The sequence below is a fragment of the Mytilus californianus genome, unplaced genomic scaffold (genome assembly GCF_021869535.1).
Source record: "Mytilus californianus isolate M0D057914Y unplaced genomic scaffold, xbMytCali1.0.p SCAF_4, whole genome shotgun sequence".
NCBI classification, from domain to species: Eukaryota; Metazoa; Mollusca; class Bivalvia; order Mytilida; family Mytilidae; genus Mytilus; species Mytilus californianus.
In genome coordinates this window covers 117,677,768-117,705,491 of record NW_026262690.1, presented here as the reverse complement: position 1 = coordinate 117,705,491, position 27,724 = coordinate 117,677,768, and the positions used below count along the sequence as shown (strand labels likewise).

The 27,724-nt window shown below is 32.5% G+C and overlaps 1 protein-coding gene across 1 annotated transcript; it reads left to right on the top strand.

Moving 5' to 3' along the window:
• The first annotated feature begins 479 nt into the window (after nt 1-479).
• On the top strand, nt 480-27,113 carry LOC127739238 (uncharacterized). Its single transcript, XM_052250859.1, has 8 exons — nt 480-631; nt 11,873-11,913; nt 12,376-12,562; nt 15,260-15,390; nt 18,523-18,562; nt 22,165-22,373; nt 22,668-23,084; nt 25,628-27,113. The coding sequence occupies exons 1-8, from the start codon at nt 577-579 to the stop codon at nt 25,676-25,678; spliced, it is 1,131 nt and encodes a 376-aa protein (XP_052106819.1). The 5' UTR covers nt 480-576; the 3' UTR covers nt 25,679-27,113.
• Nucleotides 27,114-27,724: the final 611 nt, after the last annotated feature.

Here is a 27,724-nt window from a genome sequence, read left to right as displayed (position 1 = left end):
AAAGGGCAATGACACTACTATATGTCATATATCACGAAATAATCTGCCAATTACGTATTGTAACCGCAAAATAATGATTATTTTTCTCTATCTCAAACACTTATATGATAAATTCATCTTTTCCAATTCCTATTGCTTTACATTCTATGCTCGCCACATTAATGTCATCTTCAACATCTTACGATATCATTATGTTTTCTGACGAAGAAAAAACATTATATACCAAAGAATACCATTCCTCCTTTCTTTTATAGCTTTTAAATAATATATACCAGTATTGACGAAAACGCACCAGTAAATTGCATGCCGGAAAAATGACCATGTGGTGATAAAATTACACTCTGTGGGAAACTAAATCCCTCCTTTGAAAGTTACAACATGAAGAAGATTTGTTATATAAAACTTATTAATTATTAAGACGACTCAAAATACTAATCAATCAAACAAGTAAATTATTAATGTTTTGCTGTTTTGCGTAGTCTAGTTATTGATCAATAGTTTCATCGGCATTCAGATTGATCCGAATCAGAATTACGGTATATATTGGAATATTGAGATCTTATTGTATTGAGAAACATGGCATCATATGGCGAGGTGGTCATAGCAGTGGTGTTAATTCTATCACACCAGGGTAAGTCTTAAAATTGTTATTGATTTAAATTTGATTTATTAAAATAAAGCTGACATTCATTTTGAAAGGGTTCAATCCAATAAGAGAGCAGTCGGTGCTTCAGCAAAAGATTTATTTCACTTTTTTCGTTTTGATAGATTTTCAGGTGATAGTTTTTCAACAATTTTACAAATTTCTGTAAAATCGAGGTGTTATTCATCGCTGTACTTTCTTGTTGAAGAAATGGATTCTACCATTACATCGAGAATGATACGACATTTCTCCTCTCAAGACATTTAAATTTTCAAACCTAAAACGCGAGGCTTGCCGAGGTCACTGTCTAGTATTTCAACTTTAATGCCGATTTTAATAAGCTATTGACTGAAAAGTGGAGGGGTTAAATGGATTTTTTCAAAGTTTTATAAGCGGACTAAGCCCCGCATTGTCTCCACCTCTGTGTGTTTCGTGAACGACCTACCAATCTACTTTCTATGTGTCAATAGCGCATATTCAAAACCAGATACACCGTTGGAAGTTTATCATCCGATTAAAGAACATCTTTTTAGGTGTCAGACCACCAATTCACCCACTCCAATTTAGAACGTATGTAAAAGAAGCCATTCCCTGATAAAAGAAATGCTTTTGATGTTATTGTTTACTTAAACTAACCAACAAATTTGCAGAAATGAATCTTTTGGTGAAAGAAAAATATATTTAGACCATTTTGAGCTAAAATTTTCTTGTCCATTTAGCATGCATTAAAAATTGATGATTAATGCGCTCCATAGTATACCAATTTAAGATTTCCAGAAAACCAGGGGTTAATTTTAGTAGTAATTGGCTTCCGAACGGTAGTTCTTCGTTACAAGACTTTAAACATTGGTTGAAAATTGGCATGTAGAAAGGAGATACATGTATAATTCAGGATATACCTGGTTTCTATGAAGTTAAACTTAAGGTAAACTACTTTTGAAAGTAGTGAAAATTGCAAAATTTGGTTGAATAGATAGGGATTCTGAATTGATGGTGTGACACCTTAATAGGCTTCGGAAAACTATGCGCACCGGTCAGTAAATATTAATTTCCAATGGCACTGTAAACTGTGAAAATATGATGACAATCATCTAATAATGTACAATCATACAGGAAGGAAAATATTTGATTTTTACATTCCTTTAATCATTTAGTCATTTGTTTATTCAAATGTAGTTACATTCCTATAAGCAATATAAACACAAACATATAGCAATAAACATCGTTTTGTAAAATAATATTATATCAAAAGAAACAAATTTGACCGATGAGGATCACATTTCCACAATGCTAATGAATTTACACATATAGGCATGGATGGTTTAGAGAGATATTACGATTCTATATCATATCAAGTTTTATCAAATGGACATTTCTATACAGTTTTCCATTTCAATGTTCTGTTGGTTGAAATAGTATAACAAGAGAGTCAAAAGATACCAAACGGAAAATTCAAACTCTAACTCGAAAACAAACTGGCCATGTCATGGCAAAAAAAACCAAAAGACAAACAACAGTATACAAAACACAACATAGAAAACTAAAGACTGAGCAACACAAAACCCACAAAAAACCAGGGGGGTTCTCATAACGTTTAATTTTGTCAGGTTTTATGTAATTCCCCTCTTTTTGAATTTATCTTGGAGTTCGGTTTTTTGTTAATTCTTTTTTTTTTTTCGCAATCAGATTAAAGATTTTGCACCTTTCAACAAAAGTTAGACGGCTGTTATATTGAATATAAGTGGAAGTAAATTTGTTGGCTACATGTGTTACATGTTAATCGTAAAAGGAACCATTGATTTTTCGATTTTATGATATTCAATAAGCAAGCAGGCAAACAAACAAATACATTAATGAATAGATCAATTGAAGTAAGCTATTTGGTCAACCATTAAATAATTAAGATTTACTAAATAGAATTTTATATTAATGATCGATATTTAGGACCGATGGGAATTACGTATTTATCGGCTTTAACAAATATGGAAAGATAATTAGTTTGGGTTTTTTTCCCTTTTTGTTTCATTGTTTGATTGTTTGATTATTTTTTATTTTTTTTTATTTTGAAGTTAGTTTATTGTGTTCGTTTGTTAATGTTTTTGGTTGCTGCTTTTTTTTGTTATATTTGTTTTGTTTTGGGTATTTTTGATGGATCATTGTTTTTGTTTGCCGCTGTTTTCCGCATGTATACAAAGGGTTAAACAGCTTTAATGGAAAATGCATTTTTAATAGCAACATTGTGTTTTATAGACTAATAAAACCTTTTATGACTGGATTCCGTAAGTGCATTAACACTTCTACTGATTAACTTCTATGGCCAAAGATAGTAGATTTAACCATTACCACTTGAAACATACACTGTCTCCGTAATTACTTTCATATGTTCTAGGCAGGTTTTCCAAATTGCACTGACGTACTCCATAAGCCTTTGCGTAATAACGGAAGCTTTTTGGTTCTAAGACTCGATAGCAATCGATTCGCTATGAGATATTTGACATTTTTGTCGTGTTTGAAGAAGGTATATATTGATTTTTAATCATTCTTACACAATATATTATTTTCTTTGATCCAAAACAATACTGACACGTTTCCTTTATGACCCTTTCCTGACGCAGAATTTAGTCAGTTTGTCATTCAACTGAATTGTTCTTTTAACATTATAAGATACATGCTTAAAATTATAATCTCCTAGGGGTATAAAACATTTCGGTATAATGATTGTATTATAGGGTTATTTAACAAAACCAAAGGACACTAGAGAAATAGAGTTTTCTTGTTTCCATCTGACTAAACACATAAGCCATTGACCAGGGAGCAATTTGCATTAATAAAGTTTTATGGATTGCTTAATATCCAATTAAACATGATTTTTTTCACTTCACAAGACTATGTGTTATAATTATTAAGTATGAATGTACGAAACATAAATAAAGTCTATATTTGTCTGTGTTGTGCTTTCCTTAACAGACGAGACTTAATGTGTTGATGTTTAAGTTCAAATATAAAAGCAGCAACCTTGTATGTGGTTGACCTTTTCTTTATTGTAATGTGATGTCATTGCACTGGCGTAGGAGCTAGGGGGACTATGTGTTTGTCCCTCCACTTTTCCACTTTTTCCAAAAATCAAACGACACTCTTTCTTTAAAGAAACAAATATAATGAAACCATATGACGTTTTAGTTCCAGGAAAATATCTTATGAAGGTGGAAATAGTATTATGTAATGTTTGTTCCCAAGAACTTTTATTATACATAGTTTTGTCCCAGGGGGAACAAGTATTATGCGGAACAAATATATGTTCACATTTCAACCCCCCCCCCCCCCCCCAAATCCCCCACCCCACCCCACACACACACACACTTTTCAGTCCACTCCTACACCACTGAGGGGATTTAATAATGAGGGCAGGATAGTCTCTGTTAAATGTTAAATGGGGTTATGTAGACATTGACATTATCGCATAGAACTCATTCGGTTGTCGAAGATTATTTGCTGTTGACCTCTAGTTGTCCTTTGGTTATTTGTTTGTTTGTTTGTTTGTTTGTTTGTTTGTTTGTTTTGCTCTATATTACGTATACCAATCTCTACCTTAAATCATATTAAAAGCTGATGAAATACTTCACCACTAGATGTCTAAATGTCCTTAGTTTATTTATTTTTTTGTTGCTGTATCTTTGACGTGCACAAACATATCCCTAAAATCATATTATAGTTGGATGAAATACTTAGAATTTTAGATAAAATCATATTAAAGACTGATGAAATGCTTGACCTCCAGATGTCCTTTAGTATCGTTGGGATCCTGTCTCGTTGACGTTTATCTAACATTTTCTTTAATCGTATCGAAATCTGAAGTGTGCTCTCCTGCACGTAGGAGAGAATTTATTCTTGTTGGGATTTGAAAAAAGGAAATCAAAGTCTTCCGTGTTATTCTATTAAATTAGTCAAAGAAAGTGAATTCAGTTGTGGGAATGTAAAAGACCTTTTTTGTTTTACTTCGCCTCGACTGAAGAATTAATGGACAACTTAAGGTATAAATCTAACCACAGCAAGATTAAGTAGGTATGACCTTCTTGATCAGTCTTTGAAATATTGTGCAACCGTTTCAAATCTCAAGACAAAGACCAAAGAAATAATAAATGATATTCAGTCATTCCCGGCATTGTATTTATCTTGAAAAATCTCATTGCATAAATGTATACACACTATTTGACAGCTTAACTATTATATACAAAACATGATGAATCTAAGTTTGTAACGTTTGCCAAGACGACAGCGAAATAAATATTACATTTATGAATAAAAAGAGATGTTTAGTAAAAGTCAATAACATAGAAACCCAACGACACCAAAAGGTCAACATACGGTATTCAGCAATAGACTGTGTCAATGTCATATATCAAGCTCTCTATACAAAAGTAGTGAATACATTTAACGGAGACTAAAAAATATATGACATTAACAAAAACGCACTTAACTCTATAACAGAGGTATAATAGATAAATAAGCAAAAGACTTTGGTTGACATTGGTACCGAACTGTATGGCAATTATTGGATTTATGCCAAGCATTCGGCAGTAAATCTCATGATAAAAAGGGGCGTCCGTTTGACTGTTTATGATGTATGTATCCGTAGATACGTCCGTTTGACTTTTCAAGATGCATAAATGCGCCGATATGTCCGTTTGACCCTCTACAGGATGTATAAATACACAGACATGTCCGTCGTCACGCTCTATGCACGTCAAAGATCACTTGCAACATATCTTTCCAATATATCTTCGTTTCCAGTGGCAATGTAATCCCGTTCTTCGTCCCGACCGACCTAAATTGCATATCTATAAAAATCATCTATCTCAAAAATTAAAAATGGCGGACAGTCTTGACAAAAACCAAAATTCCGTTGAAAAATAATCTTATGTATTGAAATTTTATAGATACAAATTCACAAATGTGACCTACCGAATTAGACTATTTACCGGATTTATAATAACATAGGCAACACGACGGGTGCCACATGTGGAGCAGGATCTGCTTACCCTTCCGGAGCACCTGAGATCACCCCCAGTTTTTGGTGGGGTTCGTGTTGCTTAGTCTTTAGTTTTCTATGTTGTGTCATCTGTACTATTATTTGTCTGTTTGTCTGTTTTATTTTTGCCATGGCGTTGTCAGTTTGTTTTCGATCTATGAGTTTGACTGTCCCTCTGGTATCTTTCGTCCCTCTTTTTTCATTCAAGTTAGTGAAGGACATTCTATGCGAATTTTTTACGATGATACATTTAATTATTTGTGATAATGTATGAAAACTGACCTCAGTAGCGATATATATCGGCGAATAAAATTTTGATATTATATAGATATAAGAAGATGTGGTATGAGTGCCAATGAGACAACTCTGCATCCAAGTCACAATTTGTAAAAGTAAACAATTATAGGTCAAAGTACGGCCCTTAACACGGAGCCTTGGCTCACACCGAACAGCAAGCTATAAAGGGCCCCAAAAATAACTAGTGTAAAACCATTCAAACAGGAAAACCAACGGTCTAATCTATATTAAAAAACGAGAAACGAGAAACACTTATGAACCACACCAATAAACGACAACCACTAAACATCAGGTTCCAGACTTAGGACAGGTGCAAACAAATGCAGCGGGTTTAAACGTTTTATGTATATGTGGAAATTTTTTATTACTTTTAAGTAATATTATATAGACTCGTTAATATTCGAATACCAGGAGGTTTTAACAACTTTCTAATTTAAGGGGGGCCCGCTGACTGACCTAAGGGGGGCCCGTTCCAGTCATGCTTCAGTGATTCCCTATATAATCAACCTCAATCTGAGGGTAAATCAAATACAGGGATAATTGGTCCTACCTCTTTGATAACGAAGATAAACTATTATAAATGATTACCAATTATCCATTGAAAACATTTTTAAAAGACAAATCTAGTTTATTCCAACTATTTTTCATACCATAAAATTTCATTTAATGTTTTCGCGGCAAACGAAATGTTTACATCTTGAATTCATTTGACATGACACAAGCTTGTATCCGTGTATAAGTTTGATTGATTCTAACTTATTTATTTAACGTCAATCGGCAAATATTAATTTTGATTCACATTCAAGACGAGAATAAATGTGACGATATTCTGACAAAAAATGTTGTTTAACAATAAAAAGGCGTGTACATCCTCTATCCCGACGCTGAATCCAACACTGCAGTTTATGACGTCATTTGTCTGTACACTAATTCCATTGGATGTGTACTTATTGATATTATACTCAATATGAAGACATATTTATTCGTTATTTAATGTAATTAAAACTAGCTTTCGTTAAATGCGAGTACTCTCAGATCGGTGTATTTTTGTCTTTTCGTCATTTTGTTAGTTGTTTTTGTTCTTCAAAGTTATGCCAATTTGACCCAAACCCATTCCAACTGATTTTTAGTTAGTTCTTATGTTGTGCTGTTACGTCATTGTCCCAGGTTAGTGGGCGGATTGAGCGTTCACAAACATGTTTAAACCCCACCACATTCCTGTCCAAAGTCATGATTCTGTATATAATTAGTTGTTGCCGTTGGTTGCTGACAGTCATATTTGTTTTTCGTTAATTGTTTAATCAAAATATTGGTTTTCTCTTATGAATAGTTTCACATTTTGTCATTCCGATGCATCCTATAGCTTACTATACGATATGAGTTTTGCTCATTTGTGAAGGATGTTTGGTGATCTATATAGATGATTATATCCACGTCCTTTGGTCTCTGATGGATAGTTGTCTCATTTGAAATCATACTACATCTCCTATTTTTATATCAACTCAGAGTGACAGAAATTATAACTCCGCATTGACTCTGGTTGGGATGATGAATTAGTTGATTGTTATTGCCTCACTTTCTCAGCTCACTGGTGACATTTCAACTTTGTCAGACTCAAATATAACATTTTGACTAATATGAATCCGATACTATTACCGGTGTCGTCGAGTTCCTGCGTCGGCGGACTTTGGAATCGCACGACGGGTTACGGATATGTAGCAGACGATACTTACCTTGCTGAGACACCTGACTAAAAGCTTAGTTCGGACTATAATCAAAACAACTCGATTCCGATTGTTATCCCTCCTACTCTTACCTGAATGAGGGTAGGAATGCCCTTTACCGTGAGGCGTCAAACGGTCATTTTCGTCTACCGTTAGCGTCAAATTGGTTAAAATTTTACCGTGATTCGTCAAAATATCCTTATCGTGATTCGTTAGAGGTCTCAAAGAATTATCGTTACCGTTATTTTTGGGAAAAATTTAGCGTGATTTGTCAAAATCAGTCGATATTTTTAACCTCGTAAAGAAAGTGTACATTTATCGTAATGCAACAAAAATTACCGTTAACGTCATTTGGCAAGAATTTTTACCGTTATTCGTCATGAAGGTACCCCCAATACGACCCTCCTGAATGAACCCTTGAAGTATGAAATATTAAATATAAAATCGGTTTACTTTCTTTTTGATTGGCAGACAGTTATTGAAATTCATCATTGCAGTCAGTGTAATAATACATTTTGATTAATTGATGCTTCAGAGCTCTAGACTGCGTCACTTTGAAACCAATACATGGAAACTTCTTAATTCGTTTTATATTTTATTTTTAATATGCCTTCAAATGCAACGTGTCAGTCTGATCAATGTCAGGAGAGCGATTAAACTAAGGCTCTTGAGAGCTCCTGGTATATCGCATTCGTCATGTTGTTGCAGGGCTGACATCTAATTGAACAATACTCGATGTTTTTAACACGTGACGGGATTTAAACGTCTATTTTAATATGGTTCCTGGCTATACTTAACATCACTAGATTACGTCAGTTTCTCTACTCGTTTCGAATTTTTATTCTATGAAACTTTCCAATATCTAATGTTTATTAATTTCCTTCCAAGTAATAAATAAACAGACGATGCCATTCAACAAAGTAATTTGTGTAACATATGACATTTTAAATTTGATATTACAATGTTCTTTAATAGCTTGACAAATATATTATTGACAGACGACAACACTCTGATTTCACTTTTAAACATTTAATATTCTGAGTTTTAAATGTTAAACTGATTCTATATCTGATCATATCTGTAAAGGATATTTAGCATTTAAAAAGTTTTTTTGAAATAATATAGTATGCTATAATAACATGAATAACCTCGCCAATAAACAGAATGGTTAAGACTGCTTCGGAATATCTAATCAAATTTCAATCAACGTCAATCATAAACTTTCCAATTATAAATGATACTGTAATTTTCAGCATAATAGTGAAATTGTAACATTATACAAATAATACTCCGTTCCATTATCCCACGTTAAATGATAGTTCAGAAAATACCATTACAGTTTATTTTATGTTAGAATTAATTCTGCAAATTTTATTGTCTGTGTTTTGGTGGGGAAAGATTAATTGTTATTTTATTCACCATTAAGAGGAGTGGCATTTCTAAAATTCTCATTTCTGTAACATCCTCAAATAATATAAAAAAAAAACAATGAAAATCCCAAACAAACAAAATTACAAAGAATGAAAGTGAAAAACACAAAAATAGTAAGGTCGCAGTACAATCTGAATTTAAACAGCACACAACTGTTTAGACAACTCTTAGTCATAACTAAAATAATTGTAAAGCAACATTTAACACAACCGACGGATATCGTGATTCGATTATTCTAGTCAGTCCGTCCAAATAACCTTTTTTTGTAATGATTGAGTAATGGTGCGTAGAAGTGAAGACAGTCGGAAAAAATGACATGAGATGCTAATGTCATGTAGCGAAATATTATTTACAACAAATATGCATGATGATTAATTGTTGCATGCTTAACATCCAGTGGCAATTATTTCATGCATATTCAGGATGAGAAACCATAAACAATTAATACAATAGGCAGGTCTGCACGGTAGGCCTATCGGTATAAAGGTGGACAATTTGGACTGCCACTGGCAATGAGGATAAGTTTGATAGGGCAGAAATTTAGCCTTAGAATAGGCTACATACATACACTCAAAGAGCAAGGGTTATTTATCAGGCAGAGAGCATGACACTCTCTCTCTCTCTCTACACGAGGCATCGGACTTAACACCTCTTTTTACGACCGGACGTAGCTGTGTATTTATCATTCCACACAGCCCACCGGACGTACCACTTAAGTAATAGTTTTACAGCAGAAACTGGAGTTGGAAAACTAAACCTTTCTACAGGGCTTTAATCATTGCCATTGTTCATGAATTCGGATTGTTTGGCATGTCTTTTTTTTTGCTGGTATCATTTGGTTGTATTATACATTTCTATGTTGAGAAATCCCTCGGATTTAGCCACTTTCCACAAATGACAAGTTTACTGTGCGTCTAAAACTGTCGTGTTTGTTGAATACGTTTCGACCACTGTTATTAGAATTTTATAGCATCATGATCTTCAAAGGACTTACCACCTACTGTCATTATATATTTTTCATGTTGCAATCTTAGAATTACGATGAGGCTATTGAACTAATGTGGATGTTCAATGACCTAATTATTTAACTAAACCAAAGAAGGCATAACCTTGATTTACTGGATCATAAAAAATGGATTCAAATTTATTTTTAATATTAAATGACCTAGAATTGCGCATATCTCTTGAATCTATCGATCAGATCATATTGTACATAAATTTGCAATTAATCCGAATTATATAGGCGTCAACCATCTACTGCGGACTAAATATATCTAGTGTATTCAGTTATCAGTATAAAAGATCCTATGTTAGATAATTATGTTCAATTTGACAACACTAGTAATCATGCTAAAACGTTTAAACCCGCTGCATTTGTATGCACCTGTCCTAAGTCGGTAGCCTGTTGTTCAGTGGTTTTCGTTTGTTGATGTGGTTCATAAGTGTTTCTCGTTTTTTATATAGATTAGACCGTTGGTTTTCCTATTTGAATTGTTTTACACGTCATTTTTGGGCCCTTTATAGCTTGCTGTTCGGTGTGAGCCAAGGCTCCGTGTTGAAGGCCGCACTTTTACCTATAATTGTTTACTTTTTACACATTGTGACTTGGATGGAGAGTTGTCTCATTGGCACTCATGCCACATCTTCTTATTTATAAATACGAATCTCAAAAAAAGTTTGTTGGTTTTTTTATCCAAAGGGTTGATACCACCAGCCCAGCAGCCAGTACCGAAGTACTGGCATGAAAATACGGATATTGTGTTATGATAATTTTCTGTTACAAAATTTTTGAACTTACTTTAAATTAAGGAATGTATAATCCCTCCTGCAAAGCTCTGATTTCTTGACCGTCTTTGGCTATACTTTTTGTCCTTTATGGTTTTATCAGCTCAAAAAAAGTTTTTGGTTTTCAAATATTTTATAGCTCTTCAACTGTTTCGGTTCTTATACATCCTTGGCTTTCAAGTATCCGGCTTTGAGTGTTCCTGATGAAGGCAAATTCAGAAAAGCGCTTCGGACGCATGAAATTTATAACGTGTTGTTTTCATTATTTTTTAGCCTCGAGCATCACTGAAGAGACATTTATTGTCGAAATGCGCATCTGGTGTAGTAAAATGTTATTGATTGGGGTAAAGTAAGGCAGTAAAACACGTGTAACGTGCATGGTTTTCCGTTTGGCTATGCAGGATGTATAAGTACGCAGGCACGTCCCGTTGAAATGGGGACGTTAAATTCCTGCCTCGTGTAGGGAAAGTGCAACACTTTCTGCATATTAAAAAAACTTTAGCAACAACTATTAGAGGAGGGGGGTCCGTACGTGGACTGTTGCAGGACTAAATTTTTTCCCAATCCAACATACCTTACTTTTATAATATTACAATATTCTTCTTCACCCTGGTCTCTTCACTTAGCAGAGTCTACCGTTCAGGTTAGTTGTTATTTGACCTCGTCCTGAATATTCATGAAATATTTGCTACTGGACATTAATGAAACAATAACCAAGCAATCATAACGGTCGATCATTACAGATAAGCTGCTGTTTTCACATTTGAGTAAAAAATGTAAAGAAAATAAGACGTGGACAATCAGTAACCTCTGTAAATTATGCGAAATGATTGAGAAGCGGGAAAAATGCAGATTTATGTTTGTATGTTCAAAGAAATTAAACCAGTTTTATCTGGGGATGTGAAAATATGATATATTTATGTAATCAATTAAAATAAAAAAAAACAATATTCTGTCTTTCAGTTTTGATGAAACCTACTGAAGTAGAAAAGGAAAACAAAGAGGTAAGTTATGCAGTTCACTTGCTATTATTAAAAGTATTCTTTTCTTATTCCTTCCTTTTGTACCACATGCAGAAAAACTTGGTCAATTCGTTAAGAAATGCCATCCATAATTTGTCTGGTATTTTAAGCTGCTTAAGTTTATTAAGTCTGGGATTGCTCTGATGTCTGACGACCTTTTTATATGAGTTGCCGTGGCCGCGTAGAATTTCAATTTTTTTTATGGAATGTACTGTGACGTCACACGGCCCCAACAAGTCATAAAAAGAACTTGTGTTCACCGCTAATTTTTTGTGAACAATTTTTTTTCTTCTTCTTCTTTTAGGGGGTAAATTGAGTAATTATAGGTGAATTAAGAACATTTTTTAATTGCTATTCTTAACTTTATACAAATAAATGTACTTTACACCAAATATGAGATATATAAATATAAAATCTACATTAATGTTTCTGCTATAACTAAAGGTGATCAACTTGGAAAAGGAACTGGAATCTCAAAAGCCAACAATCACAAAATCATCAGATAACAGCGAGGACAAAGACGATGGAGAATGGGGGAATGCTGCCAAAGGAATAGATGTAGGAAATGTTATCAGAGATGTTTTGTTGACGCTCAGAGACCATCCAGAAATCGTCAGAAAGCTAATAGCTGGTATGTAAATTGTATAGGAATAGTGAGAAAGCTAATAGCTGGTATGATAACTATGTACAAGAGTCGGAAAGCGAATAGCTCTTACTGTGAACGTACTTTTATTCGTGTGTATCAATTTTCTTTGTTTTTGTGGATTGCTAGTATGTGAATTATTTATGAATCGTCAAAAAGCTAAAAGCTGGTATATAAATTGTCTGAAAACTTATACCGGTAGATGGTATGTGAACTGTATATGAACTGTCAGAAAGGTAAAACTGTATATAAATTGTCAGAAAGCTACTAGCTTGTATGTGAGCTGTATATGAATTGTCAGAAAGGCAAAAGTTGGTAAACGAACCGTATATAAATTATTAGAAAGCTACTAGCTTCTATGTGAGCTGTATATGCACTGGTGTCAGAAAGCTAGTAGCTGGTATGTGAATTGTAAATGAATGATAGAAAGCTAATAACTGGTATGTAAAATGTATGTGAATTGCCAGAAAGATAACGGCTAATATGTGTATTGTGTATGAATTGTCAGAAAGCTAATAGATGGTATGTGATTTGTAAATGAATTGTCAGAAAGCTAATAACTGCTATGTGAATTGTATGATAATTGTCAGAAAGATAATAGCTGGTAGGTGAATTGTGTATGCGTGTCAGAAAACTAATAGATGGTATGTGAACCGTATGTGAATTGTCAGAAAGTTAATAGCTGGTATGTGGATTGTATATGAAATGCCAGAAAGCTAAAAGCTGGTATGTGAATTGTATATCTGGATTGTCATAAAGGTAATGCGAATTGTATGTGAATTGCTAGAAAGCAAATAGCTGGTATTTGAATGTGAATTGCATATGAATTGTCAGAAAGCTAATACCTGGTATGTGTATTGTATATGAATGTCAGAGAACTAATAGGTGGTATGTGCATTGTATATGAATGTAAGAGCTAATAACTGGTATGTGTAATGAATGTGAATTGTCAGACAGCTAATAGCTGGTATGAGAATTGTATATAAACTGTCAGAAAGCTAACAGCTGGTATGCGAACTATCAAAAAGCAAATAGCTGGTATGTGTATTGTATGTGAATTGTCAGAAAGCTAATAGCTGGTATGTGAATTGTCAGAGATCTAATAGATGGTATGTGTACTGTATGGAAATTGTCAGAAATCTAACAGCTGGTATGTGAATGGTCAGAAAGCTAATAACTGGTATGTGAATTGTCAGAAATCTAATAGCTGGTATGTGTATTGTATGTGAATTGTCAGAAAGATAATAGCTGGTATGTGAATTGTTAGAATGCAAATAGCTATTATGTGAATTATATATGATTTGTAAGAATGTTTCTAAGTGGTATGTGACTGTATATATGAATTGTCGGAGGACACTCAGATATTTCATGGAAATTAACAGCTGATATGCTAAATCGAAGAGCATTTCAAAGTTGTCAGAATAATAAAAGTCAACGTATTATTCTGTCTAGGTCACTTTTTGGTCATGTTGATGTGTTCCGATTATATCTGATATTTGAATATTCATCCTTGAGTTGGATTTTTTTTTCTTCTTAGGTCACTTTTTGGTCATGTTGATGTGCTCCGAATATATCTGATATTTGAATATTCATCCTTGAGTTGGAAAATTATTTTTCTGCTTAGGTCACTTGTTGGTCATGTTGATGTGTTCTGAATATATCTGATATTTGAATATTCATCCTTGAGTTGGAAAATTATTTTTCTGCTTAGGTCACTGTTTGGTCATGTTGATGTGCTCCGAATATATCTGATATTTGAATATTTATCCTGGAGTTGGAAATTTATTATTTTGCTTAGGTTACTTTTTGGTCATGTTGCTCCACAAGTATTATACATTCCCGGTTTTCATTTTCATTTTTGTGTTGCTGATGACGGTTAATCCCGAAAAACGCTTCGGATGCCCCAAATTTATAAAGTTTAATCTAACTAATTTGATATAAAATTTGCTTGAGATCAATCGAGAATCGTCGCAGTTTCGTGAGAAACAATAATTACCAAAAACACTGTTACTAAATGTTCAATATCAATTTAATTTAAAGCACAGTAAAAAAAATAAGTTAGTGTTAAAATCTATTAAGGATGTTCGCTCCTCTTGTTTTTTTTAAATTTTTGCCAGATATTCGGAATCCTCTGGTTTTATTCATGTAGTGCTATAAAAACATTTTGCCCGCAAACCTCTGCGTTTCTTTTCATATTTTTATAACATATTGTTTAAAAAGCCATATTTGAAAATCTTATCAAATCCTTGTTATTTTTTCATAGTTTTTGAAAGAAAAAAGGTGCCTTGTTAAATGTATGAAAAATCTAGAGAGAATCATTTCCCGCTAAATTTTCAATGGCTTATATCTTCAAAACAAACACACTGACCCTTCATTTTTCCGCTTTTTTAGTTCCTTTATTTATATATTATCAACTTATAACAGTCTTTTAAAAAGCTTGTTATTTTGAAACAGAATAGCGAACATCCTTAATAAAAGTGTATGGGTTAATGTGCGGTATATAGTCAATGATAGCTTCACGCAAAACAAGGTGAAAAAAAAACCCGAAAAGAAAAGTTGTACATACATTATTCATCTTCAAGTCATCGACGCAAAATCTACAATGCCTAAAATCCCATAGTATTGTAATGTAAGCTGTTGTTGCAAGGTTCATGTTTGGTAAACATTAAACCCTTTACTTTTTAGGCGAGGAAAGGAATCTAGCAGAACAGGTTTTATCATCAGAACACGACACAGGGTCTAATAAGGATGATATAGTTCTTCCGGTTGATTTACCTCCACGTGACTTTCAGTTACCTCCACCACAACTTCAACAGGTAACTTTTTTAAAGTCCTCCCATATTTACAACTATCACTTTCAAGGATTTGTGGATTTAGGTGGAAGAAGCAATCATGGTTAATGCGAGAACTTAACAAATTGGGATATCGTTTGCGCTTAGCTTTGCACATTCCTGATTGAGGTAAATCCAGAAATGCGATTTGAAAGTTACAAATTAAAATGCTCTTTACCCTAATTGCACAAAGAGACTGAATGTCGTAATGTGAGCAGGCTTAAATACTATCGCTGTCCAAGTGCATTCAGAATATTGAAAAGAGTGACAAATAGCCTGAGTTTGATTATTAATGCTTTCAGAAATACAACCAAGGTATCTGAGTATACATGATACGATCGCAAAATAAAGAATAACAACTCATATGATATGACCTTGAACTATTCTTCATTTCTAAACTAAATTCCCTGAAAGCAAGTTGAATCTTGTTTTCCTTTTTTATGTATAGTTAAAGAAGAAAAACAAGATTCACTGAAAATTTATAAACCCATGAAATATCAAAAGGAAATTCCAATTGTTTGGAAAATTACACAATTAACTGCCTACAGTTATGTCCATAGACAGCTGAATGCATTGTAAAGACCGTAATGCGAGACATATAAGAACCGGTAAAACTTTTCAATAATTGTGAAAAATACGGTTAACATGAAAATGTAATGTTAGAGAATAAAAGGATTTAATTAGGTCTACAATCGATTAGTAAATACAAGTTGCATGGAGTCAGCTGTTCGCTTCAGCACGAACATTAGGAAGGAAAAATAGACGATTCTAAGGCGGCCAATCAAAAATCAAGTAGAATTAATACAAGATCTACAAAAACGCCACTAAATAAGATCTACAAATAAGGAATAAAGGAAAAAAAATAAATATCAAATAAATATCAAAATGGCATATGTTCTAGCAGGTGCGCAATTCTGGTTCTTGAGCGCCTCTTTTTTATGGTTGACTTACGTTTAACAGCCAATGTTATATAAGCAGTTTAGTACGAGTTTCCCGGTGAAATGTACTATAAGTTTTCTCTTTATTTACCAACAATTAATCTTAACTAATATAAAATTCACATTGATACAATAAACATGCCACCTCCTTGGTGTATTACCACGTAAATAACTCATATTTTATTCCCCAGATATAAGAATTATCAAGAAAGTTATCATATAATAGGCAGATGATTAAACGCATTATTGGATATATGTTCTGGTTTAATCGAAGGGACATTAGCATTGCAGATCTTGCAGTTCAGACCATAGAATTGTATATTCGATTTAAACAATTTAATTGACAATGTGTTTCGAAAAGAGTCTGTATTGTTGATAACCATCAGTGCCTCCACCCACGCAATAAATCCATGTTCATGTACCTGTCCAATGAAATCATATGCCAGTCCAAGATCAGCATGTGCCTGTCCAAGGTCACCAAGTGCCTGTACGTCAAAGGTCAAGAAATTCTAAAGTGGTTGAATTCTGTTATATCTTGATGGTTTTGTCATTAGAAAAATTTGGTGTTAATTGTAGAATTTTGATAAGCTGTTAAATTATTTCACAACTCTTTTAAACTCGCTTCGAAGAATTAGATACTGACAGTTCACTTCAAAACTCAACATATACCACCACGACACTTATCAGAGAGGAAATCATAGGTCTGTTCTATGTTTCTTTGAAATTTCAACCAAAGATGCAAAACTGGATCTTCCTTAACTGTATTGGATAACAAAGTTACATAAGTGTCCTTACAAACGACGTTATATTTCCTGGGTTTTCCAAGTGCCCACGAAACCTCTTTCCAAACTATTAAGCAATCAAAGCCGGGCTTAAGAGTTATTGTGAAACTACCTACTTTAGGCGCAGTGTGAATCAGATGTGGATACTAAACAAACACAAAGATCAGTTAATGTACATACAATCTCAGGTCGTGTTCACACCACACTGAGTTTAGCTCAATGTGAACACGGCTTAAGTCTCTTTCATATTTCAATTGTATAAAAAAAACATTTGACTTTTATACCCTTTACACAAGTATTTTTGTACAAGAATTGGACCAACTTTTTTTCGTAAAAAAGAATGACCAACTTAGATACAAAAAGAAATATCTTGTTTTAGGAAGGGATTCATCATACTTTGTAAAAACAAATCCGATTCTCTAAAACTGACGTTGTTAGGATGATTGATTTCTTGATATACGTTTTGATGACGTGTTTTTCAACAAACAATCGGCATTCCCATTAAAACTAACTGTGCTCCTATTCATGGCAACTTGTTTCTCTATTCATTGTCTGTCGACTTCATACAGTAGCTTCTCAAGAAGAACGAAAAGAAGATAGCATTTCCTTTTAACTTCACGTTCCCATTATAGATGATGTCCTCTCACCAAATTATTCAAAGTTTGGTGACTATGCTGAACGCATACATCTTTCCCATCTTTTTTGAAATAAAGGACACCTCAGATACAGATAAGTCTTGATTTACATCTAGAATTGTCAATGTGGGTCTGTTGAGAACAAAACTTTACGACAAAAGAGATGATTTCAAAGTTTCTCACTGAACTTTCTATTTCTATGTAACAACATTCCAGGAGCGCCTGCATATGGAGTATATGTCTCCAGACGGGTGCCACATGTGGAGCAGTATCTACTCACCCTTACTGAGCACCTGAAATCACCCCTAGTTTTGTTAAAAAGGGGTTCGTGTTTTTGTTGCTTTAGTTGCTTTTTAATTTTTCAATGTCTGTGTTGTTTATACCAGTAACAGTCTTGTCTATCCTTTGTCATGAAAAACGTCTTTCAATTTCAAAATTGCACATTAGGTAAAGTTTCAGGGTAAGAAAATTTTGGCTAATGGTATACGAATTTGGTTATGTATCATTCAATAATATTTCAGAAAATAAAAAAGATAAATGCATTATTTTTTTTTAATTTTCAACGATCCAAAGTTGTATGCAAAATTTTATCAAAATCTGTGACATATTAGTATCATATCACATCTTCTTATTTTAATATACATGTAGTAGCTGATTTACTGTAAATTGACTTTAAATGCATAGATATATATTGACCTCCTTTTAATAATAGTAAAGATTAAAAATCTAAGACGAGTGTTCAAGTCCTTATTTCATTTGTAGGCTCCAAAGAAGGTTGTAAAAAAGATGGGATCTTACAATGGTAAGTAAAATATATAGGTTGTAAAAAAGTTATTATTAAATCTCAGTCCATTCGAAAATTGAAAAAAAAAATTATTTACTTTTACACAAATTGTTATTTACCGTTTGAGTGAACCATTTTTATATATATGTTGTGTACAAGTTATCATTTTGTACAAATTATAATTTGTACAAAAAATTTGTACAAATTATAATTTGTATTTTGACTTTGTACAAATTGTAATTTGTACAAAAAGTGCTTGTACAAATTACAATTAGTACAAAATTTGACTTAAATTCACTTATAACTTATACAATAATTTATAGTATGGATCTTGTTATAAAAAAAGCATTGATACACACCAAAGAAGTTGTATTCCATGACCACACAATAAACCTTATTTAAAAAATACAAAAAATAGTTCTGTATCATTTGTTTGAGCATGTGAGTGAATTATTGCATCAGGAATTGCACAACATCATTTGCTTTTTACATTTACAATTTGCTCCCCCTTTGCATTTACATGAAAGAAAACCCTAACCACCAGTTTTTGAAAGCTTTTTATCTGCTTCACGTAGCGAAAGTCGAAGCTCAGAAACCGTTGCTGCGAATAACGATGTGTCTTTAACAGCTTCAATTTGATTTCTCGACAAATATCCTGTTCAAATTCCTACAGCAGTTCCAGTGCGGTACCCAAATTCTCCAGATTCAATGATTACATATAAGATATTTCGAGGATCAGTTGGGGTACGATCATACTGAAGAATTGGTATAATGATATTATACCCCACAGCAAGTTCTGATAATGTCTGTTTCGTTTTCATGGTTAGATATTCGTTTTGGATCTGTTGGCCAGACAGCGCACGGTTCCTTGCACGTATGATTGGTGTTTCAACGTCAGTGTCATCCTAATTGTCACGGGGGCCAAATTCTATGATACTTTCAGAATTGACTCTGGGGCCAGTTTCTAATATACTATCAGAATTGTCACTGGGGTCAATCTTTATGATACTATCATAATTGTCACTGAGGTCAATTTTTATGATACTATCAGAATAATGAGGCCAATTGTTACTATACTATCTGAATTGTCACTGGGGCCAATCTTTATGATACTATCAGAATTGTCACTGAGGCCAATTTTTATTATTCTATCAGAATTGTCACTGAGGCCAATTTCTATTATACAATCAGAATTGTCACTGATGCCAATTTCTATGATACTATCAGAATTGCCACTGAGGCCAATTATTATTATTCTATCAGAATTGTCACTGGGGCCAATTTCTATTATACTATCAGAATTCTTACTTGGGCTAATTTCTATTATACTATCAGAATTTTCACTGATGCCAATTTCTATTATACTATCAGAATTGTCACTGAGGACATTTTTTTATTATTCTATCAGAATTGTCACAGGGGCCAATTTCTATTGTGCTATCAGAATTAACTGGCTTGCATGTATCAATTACATTTGCTGTCTCTAGGTATTTTTGTATTTTGTAAATAAGGTTTATTATATTCTATAGTGTGTATCAATGCTTTTTTTATAACAAAATCCATACTATAAATTATTATACAAGTTATAAGTGAATTTTAGTCGAATTTTGTACAAATTGTAATTTGTACATGCACTTTTTGTACAAATTACAATTTGTACAAAGTCAAAATACAAATTATAATTTGTACAATTTTTTTGTACAAATTATAATTTGTACAAAATGATAGCTTGTACACAACATATATATGATAAGGAATTTACGATATTCACTGGTGTAATACAACAAACACCGTTCTACCGTTTTATCGATTATTACTTTTAGAAAGAGAGAAGACACCAAGGAGCGATAAAAATCATAAGTTCAATAAAAATAAACAACACCATGACCAAAAAGAAAAACGACGAAAAGATAAAAAAAATAATAACAAAACACTGTACAAAGAAATTAAGATGGAGCAACACAACTCCTACAAAATCCAGGAGGTGAACTCAGGTGCTCCGGAAAAGAAGCATTTCCTGCTTTACTTTAAACACCAGTCGTTTTACTCCGATTGCAAGTGAAAATTTGGTTGTGAGTGGCGTTCGGTGATGTCACAATCGAGGAAAAGGGGACAGGATTGTTGTAAACTAAGGAGATAATCATTGGATATTCAGGGGATTGGAGCATAACGGAAATGAATACTCTAGCGTGGTAATAACTGACATTACTTTAAAAGAAAAACAAAGGATATGGGGTATCCATCCATGACACAAAATCAGTACATGCACAGCAACAACAACAAAAAACACAAAAAACAAAGGAACAGCGACAAGACTATATGAGAATGAATATTCCATCAATCAAAATACAGGGCAATTAAGGAAGTAGTGAACAAGATAAAAATTTAAAAAAAAGGCAGTGGTTATTTTGCCGGCTACGGCAAAATTGAAATATGCTATTTTGCCGGCTCTAGGTAAGTAGAAGCCAATTTTGCCAGTAAAAATGATTTTTCTTTACAGATATGCAATTCAAATAACTTACTAGCTTCTTTCAAAACCAAATTTGGTTTAAACGTTTGTAAATTTTGAAGCTATGCGATTGATTTTGTTAGATTGTATAATGTTTTATCAAATTTATATGCAATGAGATTTTTAACTTTTTTTTTTTTACAACAAACAGTTAAAAAATCTGAGATTTTTTTCTTATGTATACATGTAGCATTAGACTGTGACTGATTTTAGAAGTACATTGTAATTTCAACTATTTGTTTTGATATGATTTCATTGCTGCAAATGAATGCTCAATATCTTATTTAACTGTATGAGTAATAATTTGATTCTTTTATGTTGACAATGCACATTTTATTGGTTCTTTTTACAAGTAAATATTAAAGTTCTCTCTTTACAAAGAACCGGCAAAATAACAAATTCACTATATTGCCGGCGACGGGCAAAATAGGCATTGCTATAGAAATATGCTTTTTTGCCGGCTTTAATTTAGATATTTTAATCAGAGCCGACAAAATAGCATATTTTATCTTTTGACGGCGCCGGCAATATAGCCACTGCCTAAAAAAGCAGGAATCAAAACGGAAAAATCCCTCCAGTATCTCATAGTAGTCAATCAAATCCTGATGTCGTCTGTAAACTTTGGAAGGGGTGACTTCAACTGTACCATTTGTAACCCTTGACACAATACCTTACATGTAAGCAGTAACCCTCTATCAAGGAAATCGCATTGGAAACGCAATACGTCAAATCTTTAAGTTATCAGTTTTTCCATCCATTCATTCAATCAAATGATTGATTGGTCGTAGTTTGCTGAATGTCCAGTGGCGAATATTTTATGCAGTTACAGACCATTAAAATGAATATCGTTTCTTATTTCTTCTGTCATTTATCAAATTTATTACTTAGGCAACTTATTTTCTGTTCTGCTTTCTGTTCTTTTGTTTTGGGTCACTGATTACACGTTCAAAACCTACCGCAAACCAGGAGGGAACACTTTCACAAAAATAAAAAAATAAAAAATAAACCAGCAGCACTAGATCACACTCAAAGAAAAAAAGCTATTTTGGCCTTATTTTGTTATTTTCTTATGCTCTGGCTGTATATCTTTAAATATATTTTCCAATGATAGAAATTAACAAAAGACAAAAAGAGAAACCAGAAGAGACCATAGACATGACATTTCCAGTAGAAGGTGGTTCGTTTGAAGCTGGTGATATAATAAACCAGGATTCGAATGAAATGAAACTGATTAAAGATATAGATGACACGGAACAGCTTAAGGAGGGTGGTTCCAATCAAATAACATATCCTGATCTAAAACGAAACGAGGACTCATCGGTGAGTAACATCCCCTTTCTTTAACAGAGCTATCAAAAATCTCTTCGTTATCATAGAGCTCATTAATATTCCCTCTGTTTCAAAGAGCTCTTAATATTCCTTCTATTCCATAGAACGCTTCAATATTCCTTCTTTTTTCACAGAGCTTTTAATATTCCTTCTTTTTGATAGAGCTTCTTTTAATTGTTCAAGTTACAGTAATACATGTATATACTTCAATAGCTAAGCAAATAATTAAAAAACAGACAAAAATTTAGAATCTTCTCCAAACAATTCTTTTTGATATTTTAATAGAAATCAGAGGAAGCCTCTAAATCCGATGAAAGCAATGCCTCAGAAGAATTGTCTAAAGCAGAATACTGGAAGACATACAAAAATTATGGAAATCAGAGACACAAACCAAGGCAGCACAAATCTCGTCATTGGATGGATCATAAAGATAAAAATGGAGATGAAAACTCACACGAAATTTTAAGTAAAGCTGAATTCTGGAAGAACCATAGAGCAAACAACGAGAAACAAAAGAATGACAAGAGCAAAGGTGATTTCTGGAAGAATTATGGAAAACAAAAGGACAGTGGAAGCAATTCAGAGGACAAAGATAATGTAGACAGTCCAGAACTGGGTGATACTGACAGCAGTGATGGATCTTCTAAAGACAAAACGGCTAGTAGTAGGTCATCTGAAAGCAAAGCCAGTGATGAAAATGAGGTACAAAAATTTGTATCATTTGAAAAAAAGAGAAAAACCTCTGTTTCCCCTTTAATAAATTCTTCATGTTCTTTCTGCTAATAGACAATATCTATAATACATACATTATTTCTAAATGTTTTGCTAAAAAGGAGAAAACTGATCAAATTACACCTTTCATCCCTTACGGTGCTCACACATAATTTCCTACTACTGTGACTTGACTGTTAGTGTTGCTCTCCACCTATTGCAACTTATTCAAAATTCTGACCAAATTGCAATTTGTTTTATAAAACCAACCTGTTCAACTGGTCAGAAATTTGAACAAACTGCTGTAGAAAACCACAGTCAAGTCGTGAAAGTGCAAGTTTATAAAATAAAGCATACTTACAATCCTTTAAGACTTTAATTCCTCTTCAATGTTATTATGAAAAATTAGGCTAACAGTTTGTATAGAAATTTCTTTGTTATTGTCATGCTAAAGGTGATAGGTAGTAATTTTGAATTGCTATAAAAATGTCCAAACAACGCTTTCATACAATATTTCTTTTGAAAAAGTCTTCTATATTCATAAGAATCAGACATCATTTGAATTAAAACATCTTATGTTTAGTTAAATATATGTGAAATTACAATACGTTGTTAATAAGTTTCCATGGGAGATAATCAATTTTTCTTTCGAAAAGTTTTCTATATTCAAAAGAATAATGTTTTAGGTTATCTCCCATGGAACTTATTAACAACGTTTTGTAATTTCACATATATTTTACTGAATATAAGATGTTTTAATTCAAATGATGTCTGATTCTTATGAATATAGAAGACTTTTCGAAAAAAAAATTGTGTGAAAGCTTAGTTTGGACATTTTTATAGCAATTCAAAATTACTACCTATCACCTTTAGCATGACAATAACAATAAAATTTCTATACAAACTGTTAGACTGATTTTTCGTAATAACATGGAAGTGGAATTAAAGTCTTGAAGGATTGTAAGTATGCTTTATTTTATAACCTTGCACTTTCACGACTTTACTGTGGTTTTCTACAGCAGTTTGTTCAAATTTCTGACCAGTTGAGCAGTTTGGTTTTATAAATTAAAAATTGCAATTTGGTCAGAATTTAGAATAAATTGTAATTGGTGGAGAGCAACACTAACAATCAAGTCACAGTAAAAATAATAAAGTATTGGCTGTTGTTCCTAAACGTAATAAAAAGTGAAAGAACATACTTATGAGTGGGGAACAAGAAACTACCAATGTTATCAATGACACAATGAATGGACCTTCTTCAAATGCTTTATTTGTCCACAAATTCAATCATTATTGGCCCATTATTGTGTAAGTCTACTAACTCAATGTACATTGATCTAGAACTGTTAAATTCTACTTACACCCAACTTGGTCAAGTATCACTCACTTAATGCAACTTTGTCAAATACGAACAATGAGACAGCAACCCAATGACACAAATAAAATTAGTTTTATCATGTTTCATTACCGTTTCACTACCAGTTATCAGTATTGTATAATTCTGCTGACAATATTTACAATGATTCGGTAATTTGTATTATGTTATATTAATGCTTTATAGCAATTAGTTTACCAGGCATAAACTTTTATAAAGTATTAAGATTTAAAGTGTTTTCAATATTGGCCACAATGGCAATGTAAAAATAATAGAGAGCAAATTATTTTTCTGTTAGAACTGCACCTACTTTATTTCAACATTATTTAAGTTCTTGGAAAATGTAATGTGCCAATCATCACCTATTTCTTCTTGCTAAAATTTGTACAAAAAAAAAATCAGCCAAACTTTGAATGAGTGATAGCCTAAATTATTGGCTAAGGATAGTCAAATCAAAATTTTTTATTTAATTAAATAATTACTTTGACTTATAACCAGTAATCCTATTATTAGGGTAGGTTGGGTGTCTTATGTCATCTCAGATTGAAAAACAGCAGAACACAATTGGTCTAGATTTCTAATAAATATTCAAATTTTGAGAAAGGAAATCAATTCATGTGTTACATCTTTCATTTTAATGATGAAAATCATGCGATTTTTTTGTATTATTGCAACTGTTTTTACAAATTCATAAAATTTTTGGGTTGATTCAATTTTTGTTTAACTTGCCCATATAAAGGGAGATAACTCAGAATATTAAATTTTATAAAGGAATGTATAGTAAATTTACCTTTTGAATTGTAGCAAAGAAACGAGTACATTCTTGTATTTCCTTTCTATTCAAACAATTTTTCCCCATGAATGTCTTTACAAATCTGACAGTTTTGTACTACCTAGGTTGAAAAACAAGCTCCGTGATCCATACTTTTTTTTCATTAAGACCTGCATCTCTTACCTAAAATACTAAAATTCACATCTATATGATTGTTAATGCGTATCTTAAAATATCAATACATGTATTAAAATATGATGATACACACAATATTGTTCTTTAAATAATTTTATATAAGTAAGTCAACATTAGAACCCTGTGAATATACTTCCTTAGATAATATATATTCTACTTTACTGAATTAATTCATAATTTTTTTTTTGACAGCTTGATCTGTACAAGTTGACAAAGGAAGAGAAGCACAGATCTGTAATGTAAAAGTGAAAAAAGACAAACATCATGGATTCACATAGCACTTGATTCACATATCATGTTTTACTTATGCCAAAGAACTGTTACCACAGAATTCAGGATATCATTTAACATAGAAGATGAGAGATCTCACTACTTTTAAGAAAATACATAAATTCTGAAAATTATAAATTGTCTATTATGAAATATACTTTTGTTTAACATAAAAAACAAACCTGATTTTCCATACTTTGTGGTGCAATCGTCTAGTGCTGATATAACCCTTGCACTTAACACTATTTTCCAGTATTGTACCCTAAGTGTTAATATTGTATGTGATATATCTATGGATGGATCTTTGTCATGCAATATATCAAATAATGGTGTTAAGCATCCCAAAGGGGAATTAACTATGTAATTAACAATTTAACCAAGAATTTTCCATGTCATAGTGTAAACTCAATATAGTATTCCAAATGTTAAAATAGTATGTGATATAACAAGGACATATTTGGATCTATGTCATGCAATGTATCAATTAATGGTGTTAAGTATCCAAAAGGGGAAATAACTGTGTAATTGACAATTAAACCAAGAAGCAAATGTAAGAAACAATTGCAGGAGTACCATATAGGACTAATCTTATTCTAACAGAAAAAAATATGATCCACTTAGAATCTAATTCAAGTAAAAGTTAAAACCAAATTAAGCATTTACTTTGCATATATTTTCTTATCCAAGTTAAGTTAAAGTCTTGACAGTCTAAAAGAGCTTATTTCTTGCCTAAAAATGTCTGTTTCAATTACCAACCTGTACATTAACAACTGGAAATATATTTTATATCTTGCCAATGAACACCTTAAGATTTATGTGCACATTTTTAATATTCAAATAAAGGGATTTTTAATGTTCACATTTTAGATAATTTGTATTTTAAAACATGCACATTTCTAGAATATTCATATCTAAATGTAAAATTTTAAGAGAACATTTTTAGATTTTCAGAAGGAGGAAGGATTCCGTTGTTTACATCATGTTTGCATTTTTCATATTTGTTTATTTTTATAATCTTTAAATGTTGTTATTTCTTGTTATATCTTTACCAGCTATAAAATAGCTACTTGTTAAAATACATTTTCCCAGGATGCATTGTTAAAAATACATTTTCCCATGATGAAAATTGGTATTACACCCCTCTTTTTTATAACAAAAAATATAGCATATTTCTCAAATATCTAAAAATAAATAAATGCCCTTGATTGTTCTTTACATATCAAAACTTGTTAACTGGTACTTTGTACAATTTGATCTGCTTTGGATACTCCTTTTGATGTTTCGGAAGTAACAACCAGATTTGAAGCATTTTTATTGAGTGGTTGTTTTTCTGGCCTTATATCTAATCTGTATTTCTTAACAATTGTCTGTAATATATTAATATAAATTCTTTTTAAATGTTTTAAAAGTTAGTCACTTTTTTAAGCCTCAACTGTTTTTTCTTTCCATCTTGTCATCTTTCTTTTAAATTACATTCATTGACACTATAGAGGTTGTTTTGATCTTAGTTTAAGGTGTGGTCAAGTTGTTTATTGATCATTGTATGCTTCAATTCAAGTGGCAAGAGTTTCTATCTATATAGGGATGTAGCCTATGCTAGGTATATTCTTCACATCAAAACAAACTCTACCTCAACATGGGTGTTTACTGCAAACCGGAGAGATCCATGAAACCACATTTCAATACCCAGTCAACTGTTGAGGTCAGCGCCAATAACTTTGGGGATGGGGTATATTGCAGGCAGATATAATCCTCACAATCCCCTCCCCCCCTCCCCCCTGATTTTAATCAGATTGTAATTTTGCTTGAATAAAAATGTATATAACAGAATATCTTATGCCAGAACTGTGCAAATATATTCCACAGAAGATTGAGAAAAAATAAGAAAACAATAACTCATTCAACTTACAGAAACAAGAAGTCAACCAAAGATTTCAGCAATATGGTCTTATGTTTAGATCTTGTCCTGCTGATCAATTTTTACAATTTTAAGTTTCTCTCTATCTACCAAAGTTTCTG